General features: G+C 41.3%; 1 protein-coding gene across 4 annotated transcripts in view; it reads left to right on the top strand.

Moving 5' to 3' along the window:
• Positions 1-572: 572 nt before the first annotated feature.
• Positions 573-15776, top strand: part of TERF1 (telomeric repeat binding factor 1) — a 34815-nt gene continuing 19611 nt past the window's right edge. For 2 of the 4 annotated variants that reach the window (XM_059672887.1, XM_059672886.1), the window contains exons 1-6: positions 573-922; positions 4975-5070; positions 7006-7127; positions 9335-9421; positions 12399-12548; positions 13137-13237. In XM_059672887.1, the coding sequence (XP_059528870.1) occupies positions 616-922; positions 4975-5070; positions 7006-7127; positions 9335-9421; positions 12399-12548; positions 13137-13237 (863 nt within the window). In that variant the 5' untranslated portion in view covers positions 573-615. The remainder of the gene's footprint in view (positions 923-4974; positions 5071-7005; positions 7128-9334; positions 9422-12398; positions 12549-13136; positions 13238-15776) is intronic. The other 2 variants (XM_059672884.1, XM_059672885.1) reach the window with 2 other exon arrangements.

Here is a 15776-nt window from a genome sequence, read left to right as displayed (position 1 = left end):
TTTAGGCACTGTTATTGTTACTGGCTTAACAAAGCGGAGTCCCCAGACAGGCAGCCTCGGCATCACCTGGGAACTTGTTAGATTTGTCCGTTAAAGGCCCCCATTCCTGCCCCACAGAACTGACGCGGGGTGGAGCCAGGCAGCATGTGTTTGACAAGCCCCAGCTGATGCTGGTGCACATTAAGGTTGGAGAATCACGGCTGTAAGTCGGTTGTAACAGTTTGGCCGCGTGATCACGTAGTAATTGTGTTAGTGAATACCAGGTGTTACGCTTGAATAATGGAGTCGAGTTCTAATCACCTATATCTTTTTACGCTTGAATTATGGAGTCGAGTCCTAGACCACCTCTGTCTTTTTTAAGTCTCTCTCTCCCCTCCCACTCTGGAGTCAGCCGGTTTACCAACAAAGCCCTGCGCTGCAGTGACGGAGAATTAAACATCCCGAGGCGAGAGCTCTGCGCCAATCAGAAGTCAGCCTCGAGCCGCTCGCCCATTCCGGCGGTGTGATTGGTGGATTCCCGGCGGAAGAGCCCGTCCGTAGCTCCGCCCCCACCCGCCAGCGCCAACCAATCGTCGCCCGGCGCTCGAAGGAGCAAAACCGCGCCAGCGATTGAACATGGCGGGCCACTGCGCCGGCGGGTCCCGCGACTCCCGGGGTCGTGCGGACGGGGCGGATGCGGGACCCTCGGAGGCGGGGCTGTGGGAAACGGCGAGAGACTATGAGGAGCAGGTGGAGAGCCAGGAGCTGTTCGAGGACCAGGCGGAGGTGGGGGCCCCCGCGAAAGAGAAGGACGCGGGCCTGGTGGCGGAGGCCGAGGCCGTAGCTGCTGGCTGGATGCTGGACTTCCTCTGCCTCTCTCTGTGCCGGGCCTTCCGCGACGGCCGTTCCGAGGACTTCCACCGGGCCCGGGACAGCGCCGAGGGTGAGTGTCGGGCGCGGCCGGCGGCGGCGGCGGAGGCGGAGGCCTGGTCTGCAGCGCTGTCCCCGGCCCCCCTGGCGGGCAGGCGAGGGCGGGGGAGCGGAGGGACGCAGGCTCTGAGCCGTTGGCGGGCATCTCGCATCCGCCTATCAGCTCCCCCCGTTTTTCTCTGGTTCTTAATTTTTCTGAGAAAAGTGGGGGAGAAAGACCTTTAAATTTGATACAGAATTAAATGTGTTAAAATGGTCAACGTGAGAAACATTCAAACCTGTAGAGCAGCGGTCCTCAACCTGTGGGTCGCGACCCCTTTGGCGGTCGAACGACCCTTTCACAGGGGTCGCCTAAGACCATCCTGCATATCAAATATTTACATGACGATTCATCACAGTAGCAACATTACAGTTCTGAAGTAGCCACGAAAATAATGTTATGGTTGGGTCACAACATGAGGAATTGTATTGAAAGGGCCAGAAGGTTGAGAACCACTGCTGTAGAGGATTTTTATGACTTGAGCCGAACTGACCATTGCTGGGAAGCAAAATCCAAAGGGATTGGGGAAAAATGCTCTGGAAAATGGCAGGCAGTTCTGCACCTTATGTTGTACATTAGAATTAGAAGCAAAGGGAAAGACGTCATTGGTTTACGTGAAATCCATTCGTGAGCGATTAGGGAGGCGGGGAAATTGCTGGGATTGGCCGAAAAGTGAAATGATAGGCACGTGCTTCTTTAATCTGCCCGGCGGGCGAGGATTGTGGTCCGGCCTGCTGCCCAGGGTGCGCCCTGAGGGTCCGGAAAAAGGAAAGACACCCTGACCTCCCAAAGGCACGTGGTCTTCGGTGCGAGAAGACAATGGGCTCGATTAAAGCCAAGGTTGGCTTTTGTCAGGGACGATTGTAGCCTAGGACAAGCCTGCTTTTCGTTAGAAAGTTTCCATTTCAGACCATCCTTTGTGGTTACTTAGGTCCCTTGAGTGTGTGAGGCCTCCCTGGGCTTGTCATTCGCGAAATGCACAAAATCGCTCCCAGCCGGGTGTCCAGTATCTTTTGTCTTTGTTGGTGCTTTTATTTGATTTTCTTTCCGCTCGGGGATTCCTGTGAGGCCGTAGCCTCCAGGTCACCTGGGCCTGGGTGTTTTCTGCTAACTTGGGAGCTATCTACGCCTCATTGCCTTCGGAGTAAAAGTGAGGGCCCTTGAAAGGTGCTGCCTAGACGTGCACGCACAGCCTTTAACTGCTGGACAAAGACCCAGATCCACTGAGAAGACCAGCCTGGCTTTCTTGAACGCCAACAGAAAGATGTGTTACCCGACTGAAGGGGTCCCTTTGCCTGCGCTCACCACAGCCCCCTGAGACAGGAACAGGAGCCCAAAGAAAGCAAGGGGTTCGTTCTAGAACAGCGGTTCTCAACCTTCCTAAGGCCGCGACCCTTTCATACAGTTCCTCATGTTGGTGTGACCCCCAACCATCAAATTATTTTCGTTGCTACTTCATAACTGTAATGTTGCTACTGTTATGAATCGTAATGTAAATATCTGATATGCAGGATGTATTTTCATTGTTACAAATTGAACATAATTAAAGCGTAGTGATTAATCACAAAAAGAATATGTAATTATATATGTGTTTTCCGATGGTCTTAGGCAACCCCTGTGAAAGGGTCTTCTACCCCCAAAGAAGTAGTCACCCACAGGTTGAGAACCGCTGCTCTAGAAGGTGGCACAAGCCCAGAGACAGTGAGCTAATTTAATGCTCAGAGACCTGGCTCCTGATGGCTTCCAGGGGATGGGTTCTTTAGGGGGAAACCATTACGCATGGTGACTAAGGGAGTTAGGGTCCTGGCCTCTGTTTGACTGGCTGACACTAGGGTAGGGGTAGCTGACCAGCCATGGCTTGGATTGGTATGGTTTCACTGCTTTCATGGGCCTGGAGCTGAGCCACAGCTGAGGCCCACCTGTTATCTCCAGTTTGATTGAAACTCTCTGTGGTCAGTGCTTTGTTCCTAAGATTATTTGATACAGACCAGAGCCTTATTGTCTTGTGGGTTCGATTCCCAGTCAAGGGCACCCACCTGGGTTGCAGGTTGGATCCCCACCCATCATTGGCCATGTGGGAGGCAACCAATCAGTCTCTCTCTCTCTCCCTCCTCCCTCTTCTTCTCTCTCTCCCTTCTTCCCCCTCCTTCTCCTTCTCTCTCTTCCTCTCTCTCTCTCCCTCCCTCCCTTCCCCCCCTTCCACTCTCTCTAAAAAATCAATGGAAAAAATATCCTCCCTCCTTGGGTAAAGATTTTTTAAAAAAGCGCCCAGCAAGCATGGCTCAGTGGTTGAGTGTCACATATGAACCGGGAGGTCACGGTTCAATTTCCGGTTAGGGCATTTATTTGATATCTGAGTGCCCACCCAGGTGTTATGCTAGACAGTGAGTATATACAGTGGTGAGTAAACCATAATCCTGGACCTCAGTGAGTTCATTACCATATAGCAATGAAAAACAAATCACTGAACAACTAAAGTAAAAATGTGGAGTAAACCAAAAAAGATGAGTGTAGAATGCTATGGAAGCATATAACAGAAGCATTGCCCTAACCGCTTTGGCTCAATGGATAGAGCGTCGGCCTGCGGACTGAAAGGTTCCAGGTTCGATTCCGGTCAAGGGCATGTATCTTGGTTGCAGGCACATCCCCAGTAGGAGGTGTGCAGGAAGCAGCTGATCGATGTTTCTAACTCTCTATCCCTCTCTCTTCCTCTCTGTAAAAAGTCAATAAAAATATATTTTTTTAAAAAAGAAGCATTAAGACCTAACAGGGCCATTATATATTTACTGGACATGTACTTCTAGCCAGTATTAGGGACTAATGACTGAATGAGGAGATAGCCAACTGGTCCTTGCCCCTCAGATGGTTTTAGGCACAAATTAAAAAGTTATGCAAGTGACTAATAAAAATTTTAATGAGTCCCACAGTGGATAAGTAAAGCATAGGAGCAAAGTAACAGAAAAACCTAATCTGTCGAGAAGAAAATCAGATCCCTTCTGTATTTGCTTCCCTCCATATTCAGTTTAGTCAGCTGTGGTCACTGCAGATATCCTGCATACCATTGCCCTTCTGAACAAGGAAAACCTACTATGATTGAACTTGGCTACCTGCTCTTTTCATACCTGTAACCAACACTTAACTAAAACCTTGACAGAAGTAATATAAAATATTTCCTATAACATTAGGAGTTTTAAAATATAAAATGTTTCCAGATAATGACTAGACACATTTTATAATTTAGGTCTAAATCTCCCTATTCATTAGAGTGCTACATGTGAAAGTAGTTTTAAATATTTATTATTCTACATGTGAAATACTAGCTTTATTTTACAAGTGTTTATTGTTGTAATTTTGTTCTGATACAGTGGGGCCTTGACTTACAAGTTTAATTCGTTCCGGAGCTCGTAACTCAAATTACTCGTATGTCAAATCAAAAGGTGAACGATTGAGACACGTGATGCTGGGATGATGTTGTGGCGTTCACTGTGACGTTCGCTGCGCCAACTAGTGGTGGGGTATCTGAAGCTGGCTCGTAACCCGAATTTTAGCTCGCAACTCAAAGCAAAAAATCGGCTGAGAGATGGCTCGTATCTCGAAAAACTCGTTAGGACACTCGTAAGTCAAGGCCCCACTGTATTTTAAAAATTGCCTACAAATAGCCCTGGCTGTTTTGCCTCAGTGGATAGAGCATGGGCCTGCGAACTGAAGTGTCCCAGGTTCAGTTCTGGTCAAGGGCACATGCCTGGCTTGCGTGCTCGATCTCTAGTGAGGGACATGCAGAAGGCAGCCGGTCAGTGATTCTCTCTCATCATTGATGTTTCTATCTCTCTCCCTCTCCCTTCCTCTCTGAAATAAAAATATATGTAGTTTTAAAAAATTGCCTATAAATAAAAGTATATAGCTCTAACTTTATGGTAATTTTTGTGTGATGTTTATAACCTTTTTTCTCAATAAACCATATAGGCACTGTTGGGTCAGGGTTGTTTTTTTAGTTTTAATAAAATTCACTTTTTTTCCTTTTTCAGCTATTATTCATGGGTTACCCAGTCTAACATCTCATCAATTGAGAACTATATACATATGCCAGTTTTTGACACGAATTGCATCAGGAAAAGCCCTCGGTAAATATGTATTTTTATCTTATATTGGAAATATTTCAATCTATGTCTAAAGGTAAGACGATGAGAAACAGATGGTGAGCCATCATTTGTTTTTGAGAGTTTGCCCACATGTATTTGTCATATACATATACACACAAGCATATCTAAAGCAAGTAAAAGAGATACAGTCCCCATCTTCTTAGAGTAGTAGCTCTCAAACTTGATACTGCTTCAGAAATATGAGAGAACTTGTTTTAAAAAAAGAAAGAAAGAATGCTGAATCCCCTTCCCCTCCATGAGTTTCTGATTCAGTGGGATGGGTGAGGGGCCCTGGAGTTATGTTTCCTGTAAGTTACCAGGTGATTCTGATGCTGCTACTATGGTCCCACACTTCACAGATTCTACCTTGGAGATTTTAATTTAAGTTTGTATGGTAACTTTTGAGGTGACTTTTCCTGTCATGCAGACTGTTTTGTTTTTACCAGCACTATGATATTTGAAGCCTCTTAACTTGAACTTGATTTCAGCAATTATCTATGTAAGCCGATTTCTAACTATAATATCTCTTGCTTGTCCCCAGAGTTCATTTTAGATTGGAATGGGCACGCCTGATTCAGATTATCAGTAATGGCTGATATTACAACATGGTCATTTAAAGGGCCTTTTGATTATAGTGAAGGTTCTGATGTCACATTGAGGTGTTTGTATGTAATTTGCTAAGTTACCAGCCACTGTGAGTCTTTGATCAGAAAAACCTGATCAAACTTCTGTTTTAAGAAAGTTTAACAGTAATAAAAATACTATCTCATTAAATATTCACATAAATCCTATGAGATAGTATTTAATGTTCCATTTGTAGGTGAGAAAAAAAAGAGGCTTAAAAAGGTGAAATAATGTTTTCAGCACTATAAGGTAATAACAGTGTCTGGAATAAACTCCAAAGTCAAGTTTTTTAACCACTATACAGTGTTTTGCAACAGATTGGATATGGTAATGAGAAAAAGGAATAAAATGGTGACTCCTTAGATCAGCCGTGGGCAAACTACGGCCCGTTTGAAATGAATAAAACTAAAAAAAAAAAAAGACCGTACCCTTTTATGTAATGATGTTTACTTTGAATTTATATTAGTTCACACAAACACTCCATCCATGCTTTTGTTCCGGCCCTCCGGTCCAGTTTAAGAACCCATTGTGGCCCTCGAGTCAAAAAGTTTGCCCACCCCTGACTTAGATTTTAAGTCTTGGTGATTGGAAGAATGTTGGTAGAGAAATAACTTTTTGAAAGATCCTATTTCAAACATCCATAAAATATATAACAAGGATTTCAAGTGGTATATGGTAAAATTAAATACAAAATAAACTAATTTCATGCTCTAGTCTAGAGGTTTGTTATAATACATAATGATTCTTATGAATTATTTAAGAATTCTGTTACTGCCCTAGCTGGTTTGGCTCAGCGGATATAGCGTCGGCCTGGGGACTGAAGGGTCCCAGGTTCGATTCCGGTCAAGGGCATGTACTTGGGTTGCGGCCACATCCCCAGTGGGGGGCGTGCAAGAGGCAGCTGAATCGATGTTTCTCTCTCATCGATGTTTCTAACTCTCTATCCCTCTCCCTCCCTCTCTGTAAAAAATCAATAAAATATATATTTTTTTAAAAAATTCTGTTACTGTGATACCTTATGTAATGTATAGTTTATTTTAGCTCTTAAAATCAGTATTTTAGTAAAGAAAAGCTTTAAATGGTAAACTAATCTAGTTTTTTCCATTGTTAAAGTTGATTTTTAATAAGGAAATCAACTTGAAAAGTGAGATCACTTCCCTAAACTGATATATATAAAAGCAATGCCTAAGAGATAGTATACACTTGATAAATATTTAAATAAATGAATTTTAAAAATTGATGCAGTAAGGTTCTATTTAGCTTTCTAACTTATTTTTGTTATGGTTTTAAAAGATGCACAGTTTGAAACTGATGAACGAATTACACCCTTGGAATCAGCCCTGATGATTTGGGATTCAATTGAAAAGGAACATGACAAACTTCATGAAGAAATACAGAATTTAATTAAAATTCAGGTATGAGTGTTACTTTCTGTCTATAATTATTATTCTGCTAGAAAATAAAAATATATCTAAAGAAATTAAGACTCACTCTAATAGAAGTTGGGCAGTAAACCCAGAGTAAAATTTAATGTAATCATTTTCTTTAGAAATTTGACCTTTGGTTTATAGTCTGGACATGAGCTCTGCGAGCTGGGACTTAGAGGCTGCTACATGAGTGTTTATTGCCACACTTTGGAAAATGTGCCACATCTATTTATAGTCCATCAAGCAACTTTGAAAAACTTGTGGTTTGTGCCCTCTCATTCACATATATGTTATATATATTTTAGAAAGGGTCATTGGATAGTTCAAGGAACAATGTTTTAAAAAAATATATTTTTTTTATTGATTTCAGAGAGGAAGGGACAGGGAAAGAGAGATAGAAGCATCAATGATGAGAGAGAATCACTGATCAGCTGCCTCCTGCATTCCCCACACTGGTGATCAAACCCACAGCCCAGGCATATTCCCCAAACGGTAATTGAACCATGACCTCCTGGTTCATAGGTCGACACTCAACCACTGAGCCATGCTGGCCAGTGCCCTCTCAATTTTTAAAGATTATAAATGTGAATAAATTAGAATATTTCATTTTTTAAAAATCAATGGATTTTTGTTATGAAGAGAACATAAAGTTTCAACTCTAAAATTTTAGGAGTAACCTATTAAAGAGTGATAAGCCAAAAAAACTACTCAAAGATATAAGAGCAGGAAAAATGTGATTTGCTAAGAGGAATTTTGTTAGATGAATAAACTTTTCTACATTTAAAATGCTTTACTGTTGAGTAGGAGAGAAAATCCCACCTTCCCAGGAATTAATTTTGATAGTATAGTGACTGTCAAGTAAAATTAAGTCTTGACGAGAATGGGCAAAAAAGACTGCTTCTTTTAAGAATTTCAACCTAGGGCAAAGAGATTTGTCATGCTTTCCAAATTTTGGGAGTGCTCTAGAAGAAACAGGCCTTTGTTAATATACTAGTAAAGTTGAGTGGGTTACCATAAAATATATAGCAAACCTGTAATATATTGCTTACTATTTGCCAGGTATACTATTCTGAGTACTTTCATATATAACTCTGTAACCTTACAACAATTCTGTGAAATAGATACTATTTTTTCTACCCTTTTACATATAAGGAAAATGAAGCAGCGCCAAGAGGTTAAATAATTTGCCCAAGTTTACAAAGCTACTTAGATAGTAATGGTGGTCCCATATCTTATCCCATATGGTATCAAAAAAGGCCAGTTTATAAAATGATTATTAAAAGCATCTAGTTTCCTAGGTTTCTATTAGAGATTTTTCAGGCCTCCTCTCTAGCAGATTTTATATTAACTAATTGCCATAAATGCCACTGTTTCCCCACATTTTTTGTTCAAAATATTTAGGTGGATTGTAAATGTACATAACATAGCTTCTAAGTTAATTTGGCCTGAATTCAAAATGATAGAATGTTGCATGTTTATTAGCATACTAAAAAGCCCAGTGCACAAATTTGTGCACCAGTGGGGTCCCTCGGCCTGGCCTGCGGGGATCGGGCTGAAACCGGCTCTCCGACATCCCCTGAGGGGTCCTGGATTGCGAGAGGGCGCGGCCAGGCTAAGGGACCCCACCGGTGCACGATAATGCACTATCGGGGCTGGGGAAGGATGCGAGAGGTTGACCAATGGGGGAGGGACTATAGGAGGGCTCCAGGGCGTGCCTGGCCCATCTCACTCAGTCCTGATCAGCTGGACCCCAACAGCAAGCTAACCTACCGTTCGGAGCGTCTGTCCTCTGGTGGTCAGTGCACATCATAGCGACTGATCGTCCAGTCAGCTATCTGCCTCCCTGGTGGTCAGTGCATGTCATAGTGAGAGGTTGAGCAGCCTTAGCATATCATTAGCATGTTACACTTTTATTGGTTGAATGGCTGACCTGTTGACCGGACACTTAGCATATTAGGCTTTTATTATATAGTATATGAAGTTTTTTCATGTCTTTTCAAACCACAGTTATTTTATCTTTGAAAAAGTATTTTATATAATTTATCAAATCAAAATTATTAAACTCCAAAAAATAATATTGTTAAACTACATAAAAATATTTTAAATGAAGTAGTTCAGACTTCTCTGAGTTATTTCAATATTAAACAACAATTATTTTACAAAGCAATCTTAAGTATGTATTTGTCTTTTTTTAGGCTATAGCTGTTTGTATGGAAAGTGGCAATTTTAAGGAAGCAGAAGAAGTCTTTGAAAGAATATTTGGTGACTCAGATTCTGATATGGTAATTGTTTAAATTAGAATCAGAATTGTAGAACTGTTTATATGGCATGAGGGAAATGGGGAGAACATGGAAGGAGAAAGGAATGATGAACAGTATAGAACAGTGCTGTCCAGTAGAAATACAGTGCAAGTCCAATATGTGATTTTTACATTTTCTGGTAGCCACATAAAAAAGGTTAAAAGAAACAAGTGAAACTAATTTTAATAACATTTTATTTAACCCAATATGTTAAAAAAATACATTGTTTTTAACATCTAATCAGTATAAGAATGTATTGATGAAATATTTTGCTTTCCTTTTTTGTACTAAGTCTTCGAAACCTGGCGTATATTTTATACTTTTGTCATACATTTTAATATATATATACACATTAATTTTAGAGAGAGGAAGGAAGAGGGAGAGAGATAGAAACATCAGTGATGAGAGAGACTAATTGATTGGATGCCTCCGCACTCCCCCTACTGGGGATGGAGCCCGCAACCCGGGCACATACCCTGACTTGAAATCAAACCTCAACCTCCTGATTCATAGGTCGACACTCAACCAGTAAACCACACTGGCTGAGTTGGGGTTATACATTTTAAGGGCTTAGTAGCCATGAGTGGCTAGTGGCTACTATATTGGGCATTGCAGGATGGAAGAAGGCATTATAACCTGCTTATTTTTCTGTAAGTTTCTTATATGTTCATTAGTTGTTAAGGTCAAAGATTAAAAGCAAAGTGCTATTGGAGTAAATTAAGCTTATTCAAAGAAAAAATAGTTTTATATGTTTTCTGTAAACTTTTTATTAATAACATACCTCTAGCATAGTGCATGTATCATAAATGTGTAAGTAGGTGTGTTTTCACAAAAGGAGCACATTTGTGTGATGAGCCCCTAGACCCGTGGTCAGCAAACCGCGGCTCGAGAGCCACATGTGGCTCTTTGGCCCCTTGAGTGTGGCTCTTCCACAAAATACCATGTGGGGGGCGCGCACGTACAGTGCGACTGAAACTTCGTGGCCCATGCGCAGAAGTTGGTATTTTGTGGAAGAACTGGTATTTTGTGGAAGAGCCACACTCAAGGGGCCGAAGAGCCACATATGGCTCTCGAGCCGCGGTTTGCCGAGCTGCAGTTTGCCGACCACTGCGCCTAGACCATGAATCAGAAGATTACCAGCACCCCCACCCTCCAGTCACTGTCCTTCCCACCTTCTCAAGGGTAACCACTGGTCTGACTTGTAACATCCAAGATCAATTTTACTTGTTTCTGAACTTGCTATACAAGTTTATATATATATTAATATTGATCCATGGTGTTGCTTATAACAATAGTTCATTCTTGTTGCTTGATTGTAGGAATATACTATAACATTCTACTGTTGATGGACATTTGAAGTCATTTTCAGTTTGGGGCTATTACATTCCTTTATACTTGTCTTTTGTAGTACATATACCAGGTGTCCCAAAGAAATATTTACACACTTTAATAGCTGATAACTCACCGTAATTGTCAATCTTTTTCAGGTTTAACTGATTTGAAATAATAGCTGAAGCCAGACTAAGCTTTGAACAAAGAAAATTTATCCTAAAGTGCCAGTAGACTTTTTTTTATGGAGGATACATAAAAGATAAAACCGGCAACAGTCAACTAATTGGAGGCACATAAATGCCGAAAGAAATAATCCTTTTTTGTTGTTTTTGTTAATCCTCATCTGAGAATATTTTTTTTTCCTATTGATTTTTAGAGGGGAAGGGAGGGGGAGAGACAGAGAGAGAGAAACAACGATGTGAGAGAGACATATCTATTGGTTGCCTCCTGCATACTGGGCATTGAGCCTGTAACCGTAGAGGTATGTGCCCTTGATCGCAATCAAACCTGAGACCCTTGAGTCCACGGGCCAACGCTCTAACCACTGAGCAACTGGCTAAGGTGAAATGATTCTTGATGTTTGTGATTCCACTGCTTCGCATTATCAGCAGTGCCTGAACTAGAACGGTCATCAGTTTGGAAACAGGCACAAAACAGTGTTCATTTCTACAGATTCTTTTAAATTTTGTATGTTAAAAAACACTGACTTTATAATCATTCAAAGTGTATATACATTTTTTGGGACACCTTGTATGTGTTTTTATTGGTATGTACTTAGGAATAGAATTGATGGGTTACAGGATATGAACATACTCATTCAGTTTTGGTAGATGCTGCCAAATAGTTTTCCAAAATAGTTATATTAATATTATGTCAGTTTCTCTAGTGCTGTGGGAGAGTGAGAGAGTAGAAGGGAGGGGGGAGATACAGGGAGAAACATTGATGTAAGAGAGACACATTGATTGGTTGCCTCCCACACACACCCCGACCAGGGCCAGGGATTTAGCCTGCAACGAAGGTACATGCCCTTGACTGGAATCAAACCCAGGACCCTTCAGTCCGTGGGCCAACGCTTTATTCACTGAGCAAAACTGGCTAGGGGTACATTGTATTTTAATTTGTTTTCCTGATGACTAATGCAGGTGAGCATCTTTTCATTTACTGGTGCAAATAAAGAGTTGTGGGGTGATGACTTTAATCCATTGAGGGACTAACCCAAGTTGAGAGTCAGTTATAGTTTTAGTATGGCTCCATCTATGTCTAATTTCCTCCTGTTTCTGGGGTATAACACTCCAGATTTCAGCAGAAAGCCTAATACATTTATTGGGTTCCCTGCCCTTATAAACAAGGGCTGTGACTGCACAGATGATGTCTTAGTTCTTAAATTTGGTAATGGACATTCAGGTTTGTAATCTTTTTAAAGTTCTTTTGTATGTGTGTGAAATATAAGGTGTTTCTTTAAGTCAGGAAAAATAAATTGGTGGGCGATTTAAAACATGAGAATCTTAAAAATCTCTTAATTGTAGGTCTTTGAGTTTATATTTACAAAATGATCTTTTTAATTTATGACAAAATTTATATTTATCTTATTTGATTTATGGGTTAATGTTTCTTCTCTTTTCTCTAGTCTTTACAAAGAAAATTGCTTATGGTAATCTCTCAGAAAGATACATTTCATTCTTTTTTCCAACACTTCAGCTACAGCCATATGATGGAGAAAATTAAGAGTTTTGTGAATTATGTACTTGATGAAAAATCATCAACATTTCTAATGAAGGTATGCATGTATTCAGAAAGACTGGTAGACTTAGGAGAAATTGATATAATAAAGAAGAATACTTGAAATAGAAATCCTTTAAAAGCAAATCAGAATTTTGTTTCGTGATTTTTTTGTAAAAGAATGTGGCAAAATGTTACAATTAGTGAATATAAAGGGTTTCTTGGTGGTTTTTATAGTATTTTTACAACTTTTCAAAATAAGAGTTGGAAATTTTCAAAATAAAAAGTTAGAGGGAAAACTTAGAATGAGTTAAGAAATAAGCAAAAATGTTTAGTTTCAATTTAAATTTTACTGAAAGTTTTTGCATATTTTTGGGAAAAGTAAAGTAACTTTTTTATCTTCAAATTTCCAAGAGAACTTTGGAGGTGTAACATGTTCACAAGGAAAGACCTGCATAATGCTTACACACCAAGCAGATAGCTGAAGTAGCTGCTCATGCTGTCACAGCTGTAGCATAGTGCCCTTGATTGGCCTGTGAATAGATATTTTGGTTATGACTATCAAAGAATTAGAAGCTTTAATTTAATGCTCTTTGTTTAAAATGGCTTAACGCGTTCCTTTCTTTCTCCAACAACTTTTTTTAAGGCAGCAGCAAAAGTAGTAGAAAGTAAAAGAGCAAGAACAACAGTTTCTCAAGATAATGATGTTGACATGGAAACTCAAGCTAATTTGGAAGTATGCAAAAGGTTTGTAAATCTGTTTACATATTTTTTGTCTTCTGATGCAGTCTTTTTATGTAAAAGTGGTACTAGTGAGCCATTATTAATAAAAATATTATTGAGCCGTGGGTATATTGTCTTGCTGATGATTAACATTGGTTGGTTTGGCGTATGTAGACTTATTTCATGGTTTATGCAAAATTCTGTTATATATGCCAAACAAAAATAGAGAATGAGAAAATACACAGTTTAAATAATGTAATGTCATTTACCATTCTCAGAGGACATGTGCACTGGAACAGTGTTGAGGTTAGAAACCTGAATCATCTGTGCCCCTTAGTTCTCAGATCCCACTTGCCCTATTATTTGACTGTTTGACACTACTGAGGGTTAGTCTACTATTTAAGACATTGCTGCCGTAGTCATTTTGGCTCAGTGGATGGAGCGTTGGCCTTCGGACTGAAAGGTCCCGGGTTCGATTCCGATCAGGGGCATGTGCCTTGGTTGCGGGCACATCTCCAGTGGGGAGTGTGCGGGAGGCAGCTGATCGATATTTCTCTCTCATCGATGTTTCTGGCTCTCTGTCTCTCTCCCTTCCTCTCTGTACAAAATCAATAAAATATATTTTAAAAAAAAACATTGCTCATACATCTTCTCTAAGGGTAAGCTAGCCCGCTTCATTTGCTGCTCCACTGAAGAAACAGTGATTTGCTCCAGTGCTGAGGGAAACCACTGTTTAGTCATACATATTGAGAGACAAGAGTTCAGTCTCCAGAGTTATTTCTTTAGGGGTTTGCAAGGGTGACTTACACAACTGATTATACCTTTGCTTTGGTTTTAGAAGCTAACCCTGTCAATAATATAAACCCTTCTATTATTAAAACCTTCTTTTCTATTGAATCTATGGTCCATTCCCTCTATTCTTTCACCCTTAATTCAAGGCCAGAAGATAGTCATTCTGTGGTCTCCTTAACTACTTATTTAGAGGTGAGGATTGGTATCCAACAAGTTGGATGGACGTAGCTTTGGTCACACATCAGGGCTGAGCTCAGTCATCTTATAACTAGGTAATCTCTCCTGTCCCTACTATCAGAACAGGATCTGGCTCATCTCCGCAAAGACTGTTAAAAGTCTTAGTTCTTATTGACTTTTTTTTTTTTTTTTTTTGAAGACTTATTCTGAGAAGTATAGGTTTTATTTTAAAAAATTTTTTTAATTTGCCATTTTATTTGTTTTGTTTTTTTGTTAATCCTCACTGGAGGATATTCTTTCCATTGGTGTGGGGGTGGGGGAAAGAAAGAGAAAGAGAAACATCAAAGTAAGAGACACATCAATTGCTTGCCTCTTACATGCACCCCCACCAGGGCCAGGGATTGAACCTGCAACCCAGGTATGTGACCTTGACAGGGAATTGAACCTAAGAACCTTCAGTGCATAGGCTGATCCTATCCAGGGGGCCACACTGGCCAGGGCCAGGTTTTATTTTTATTGACTCAATTATTGTATTTTATTTAGGAAATTAAAATTTAGTAATACTAATACCTAATACATTCTCGTGGCCCAGCCTTCCTGCCCAGTGTAATACTGCTTTAAAATAAAGATTTACCACGATTCTGGCAGATAATGAACACCTATCCTATGTGCCTTCCTTATATAATACCACCTACTTGTTTCAAATGTCTAGACACAAAGTAAATCAGTGTGTGAAACCGAATTGTTGATTTCTCATCTGCTCTCTGTAACCTGACTCCCTCACCTCACACATCCAGTTACCTCCCCAAGTGTTATGAATCCCATCTCAGAAATGTCTCTCTAACTCATCCTTTCTTATAATTTACTAGAGCATCTGCCCCCTGGTGGTCAGTGCACGTCATTGCTACCGGTCAGACGGTCACTTAGGCTTTTATATATATACTAGGGGCCCGGTGCACGAAATTCGTGCACTGGGTGTATGTGGGGGGGAGTGGCCCTCAGCCCAGCCTGCCGCCTCTCACATACTGGGAGACCTCAGGCGTTGACCCCCATCACCCTCCAATCGCAGGATGGGCCCCTTGCCCAGGCCTGACGCCTCTGGCCTAGGCGTCCGGCCCGGGCAGCGGGGACCCACAGCTGCAGCGGCCCCGCGATCATGGGCTCCGCTTTAGGCCCAGGCAAGGGGCCCCTAGCTCCAGGGACTGCCAGCTTCGACCGTGTCCAGCTCCCATCGCTGGCTCCACCCCTACTTCCTGCTATCACTGGCCAGGGCAGAAAAGGCACCTGATTTTCAGATCATGGCTGGGGGGCAGGGCAAAGGCGGCCCCAGGGCCGCCTTTGCCCTGCCCCCCAGCTCTTAGCTCCCCCCTGGGTTTCTGATCACTGTCAGTGGCAGGGGGCTTCTTCCTGCTTTCCCTTTTGCCTCCCTGCATTGTGCCTCCATATGCAAATTAACCGCCATCTTGTTGGCAGTTAACTGCCAATCTTAGTTGGCAGTTAATTTGCATATAGCCTTGATTAGCCAATGAAAAGGGTAGCTCGTACGCCCATTACCATTTTTCTCTTTTATTAGTGTTGATATTTCCTAGATTAT

This window comes from Myotis daubentonii, chromosome 17 (genome assembly GCF_963259705.1).
Source record: "Myotis daubentonii chromosome 17, mMyoDau2.1, whole genome shotgun sequence".
Taxonomy (NCBI): Eukaryota; Metazoa; Chordata; class Mammalia; order Chiroptera; family Vespertilionidae; genus Myotis; species Myotis daubentonii.
Note: the sequence above shows the minus strand (reverse complement) of the source record. Positions and strands in the feature narration are given on the sequence as shown.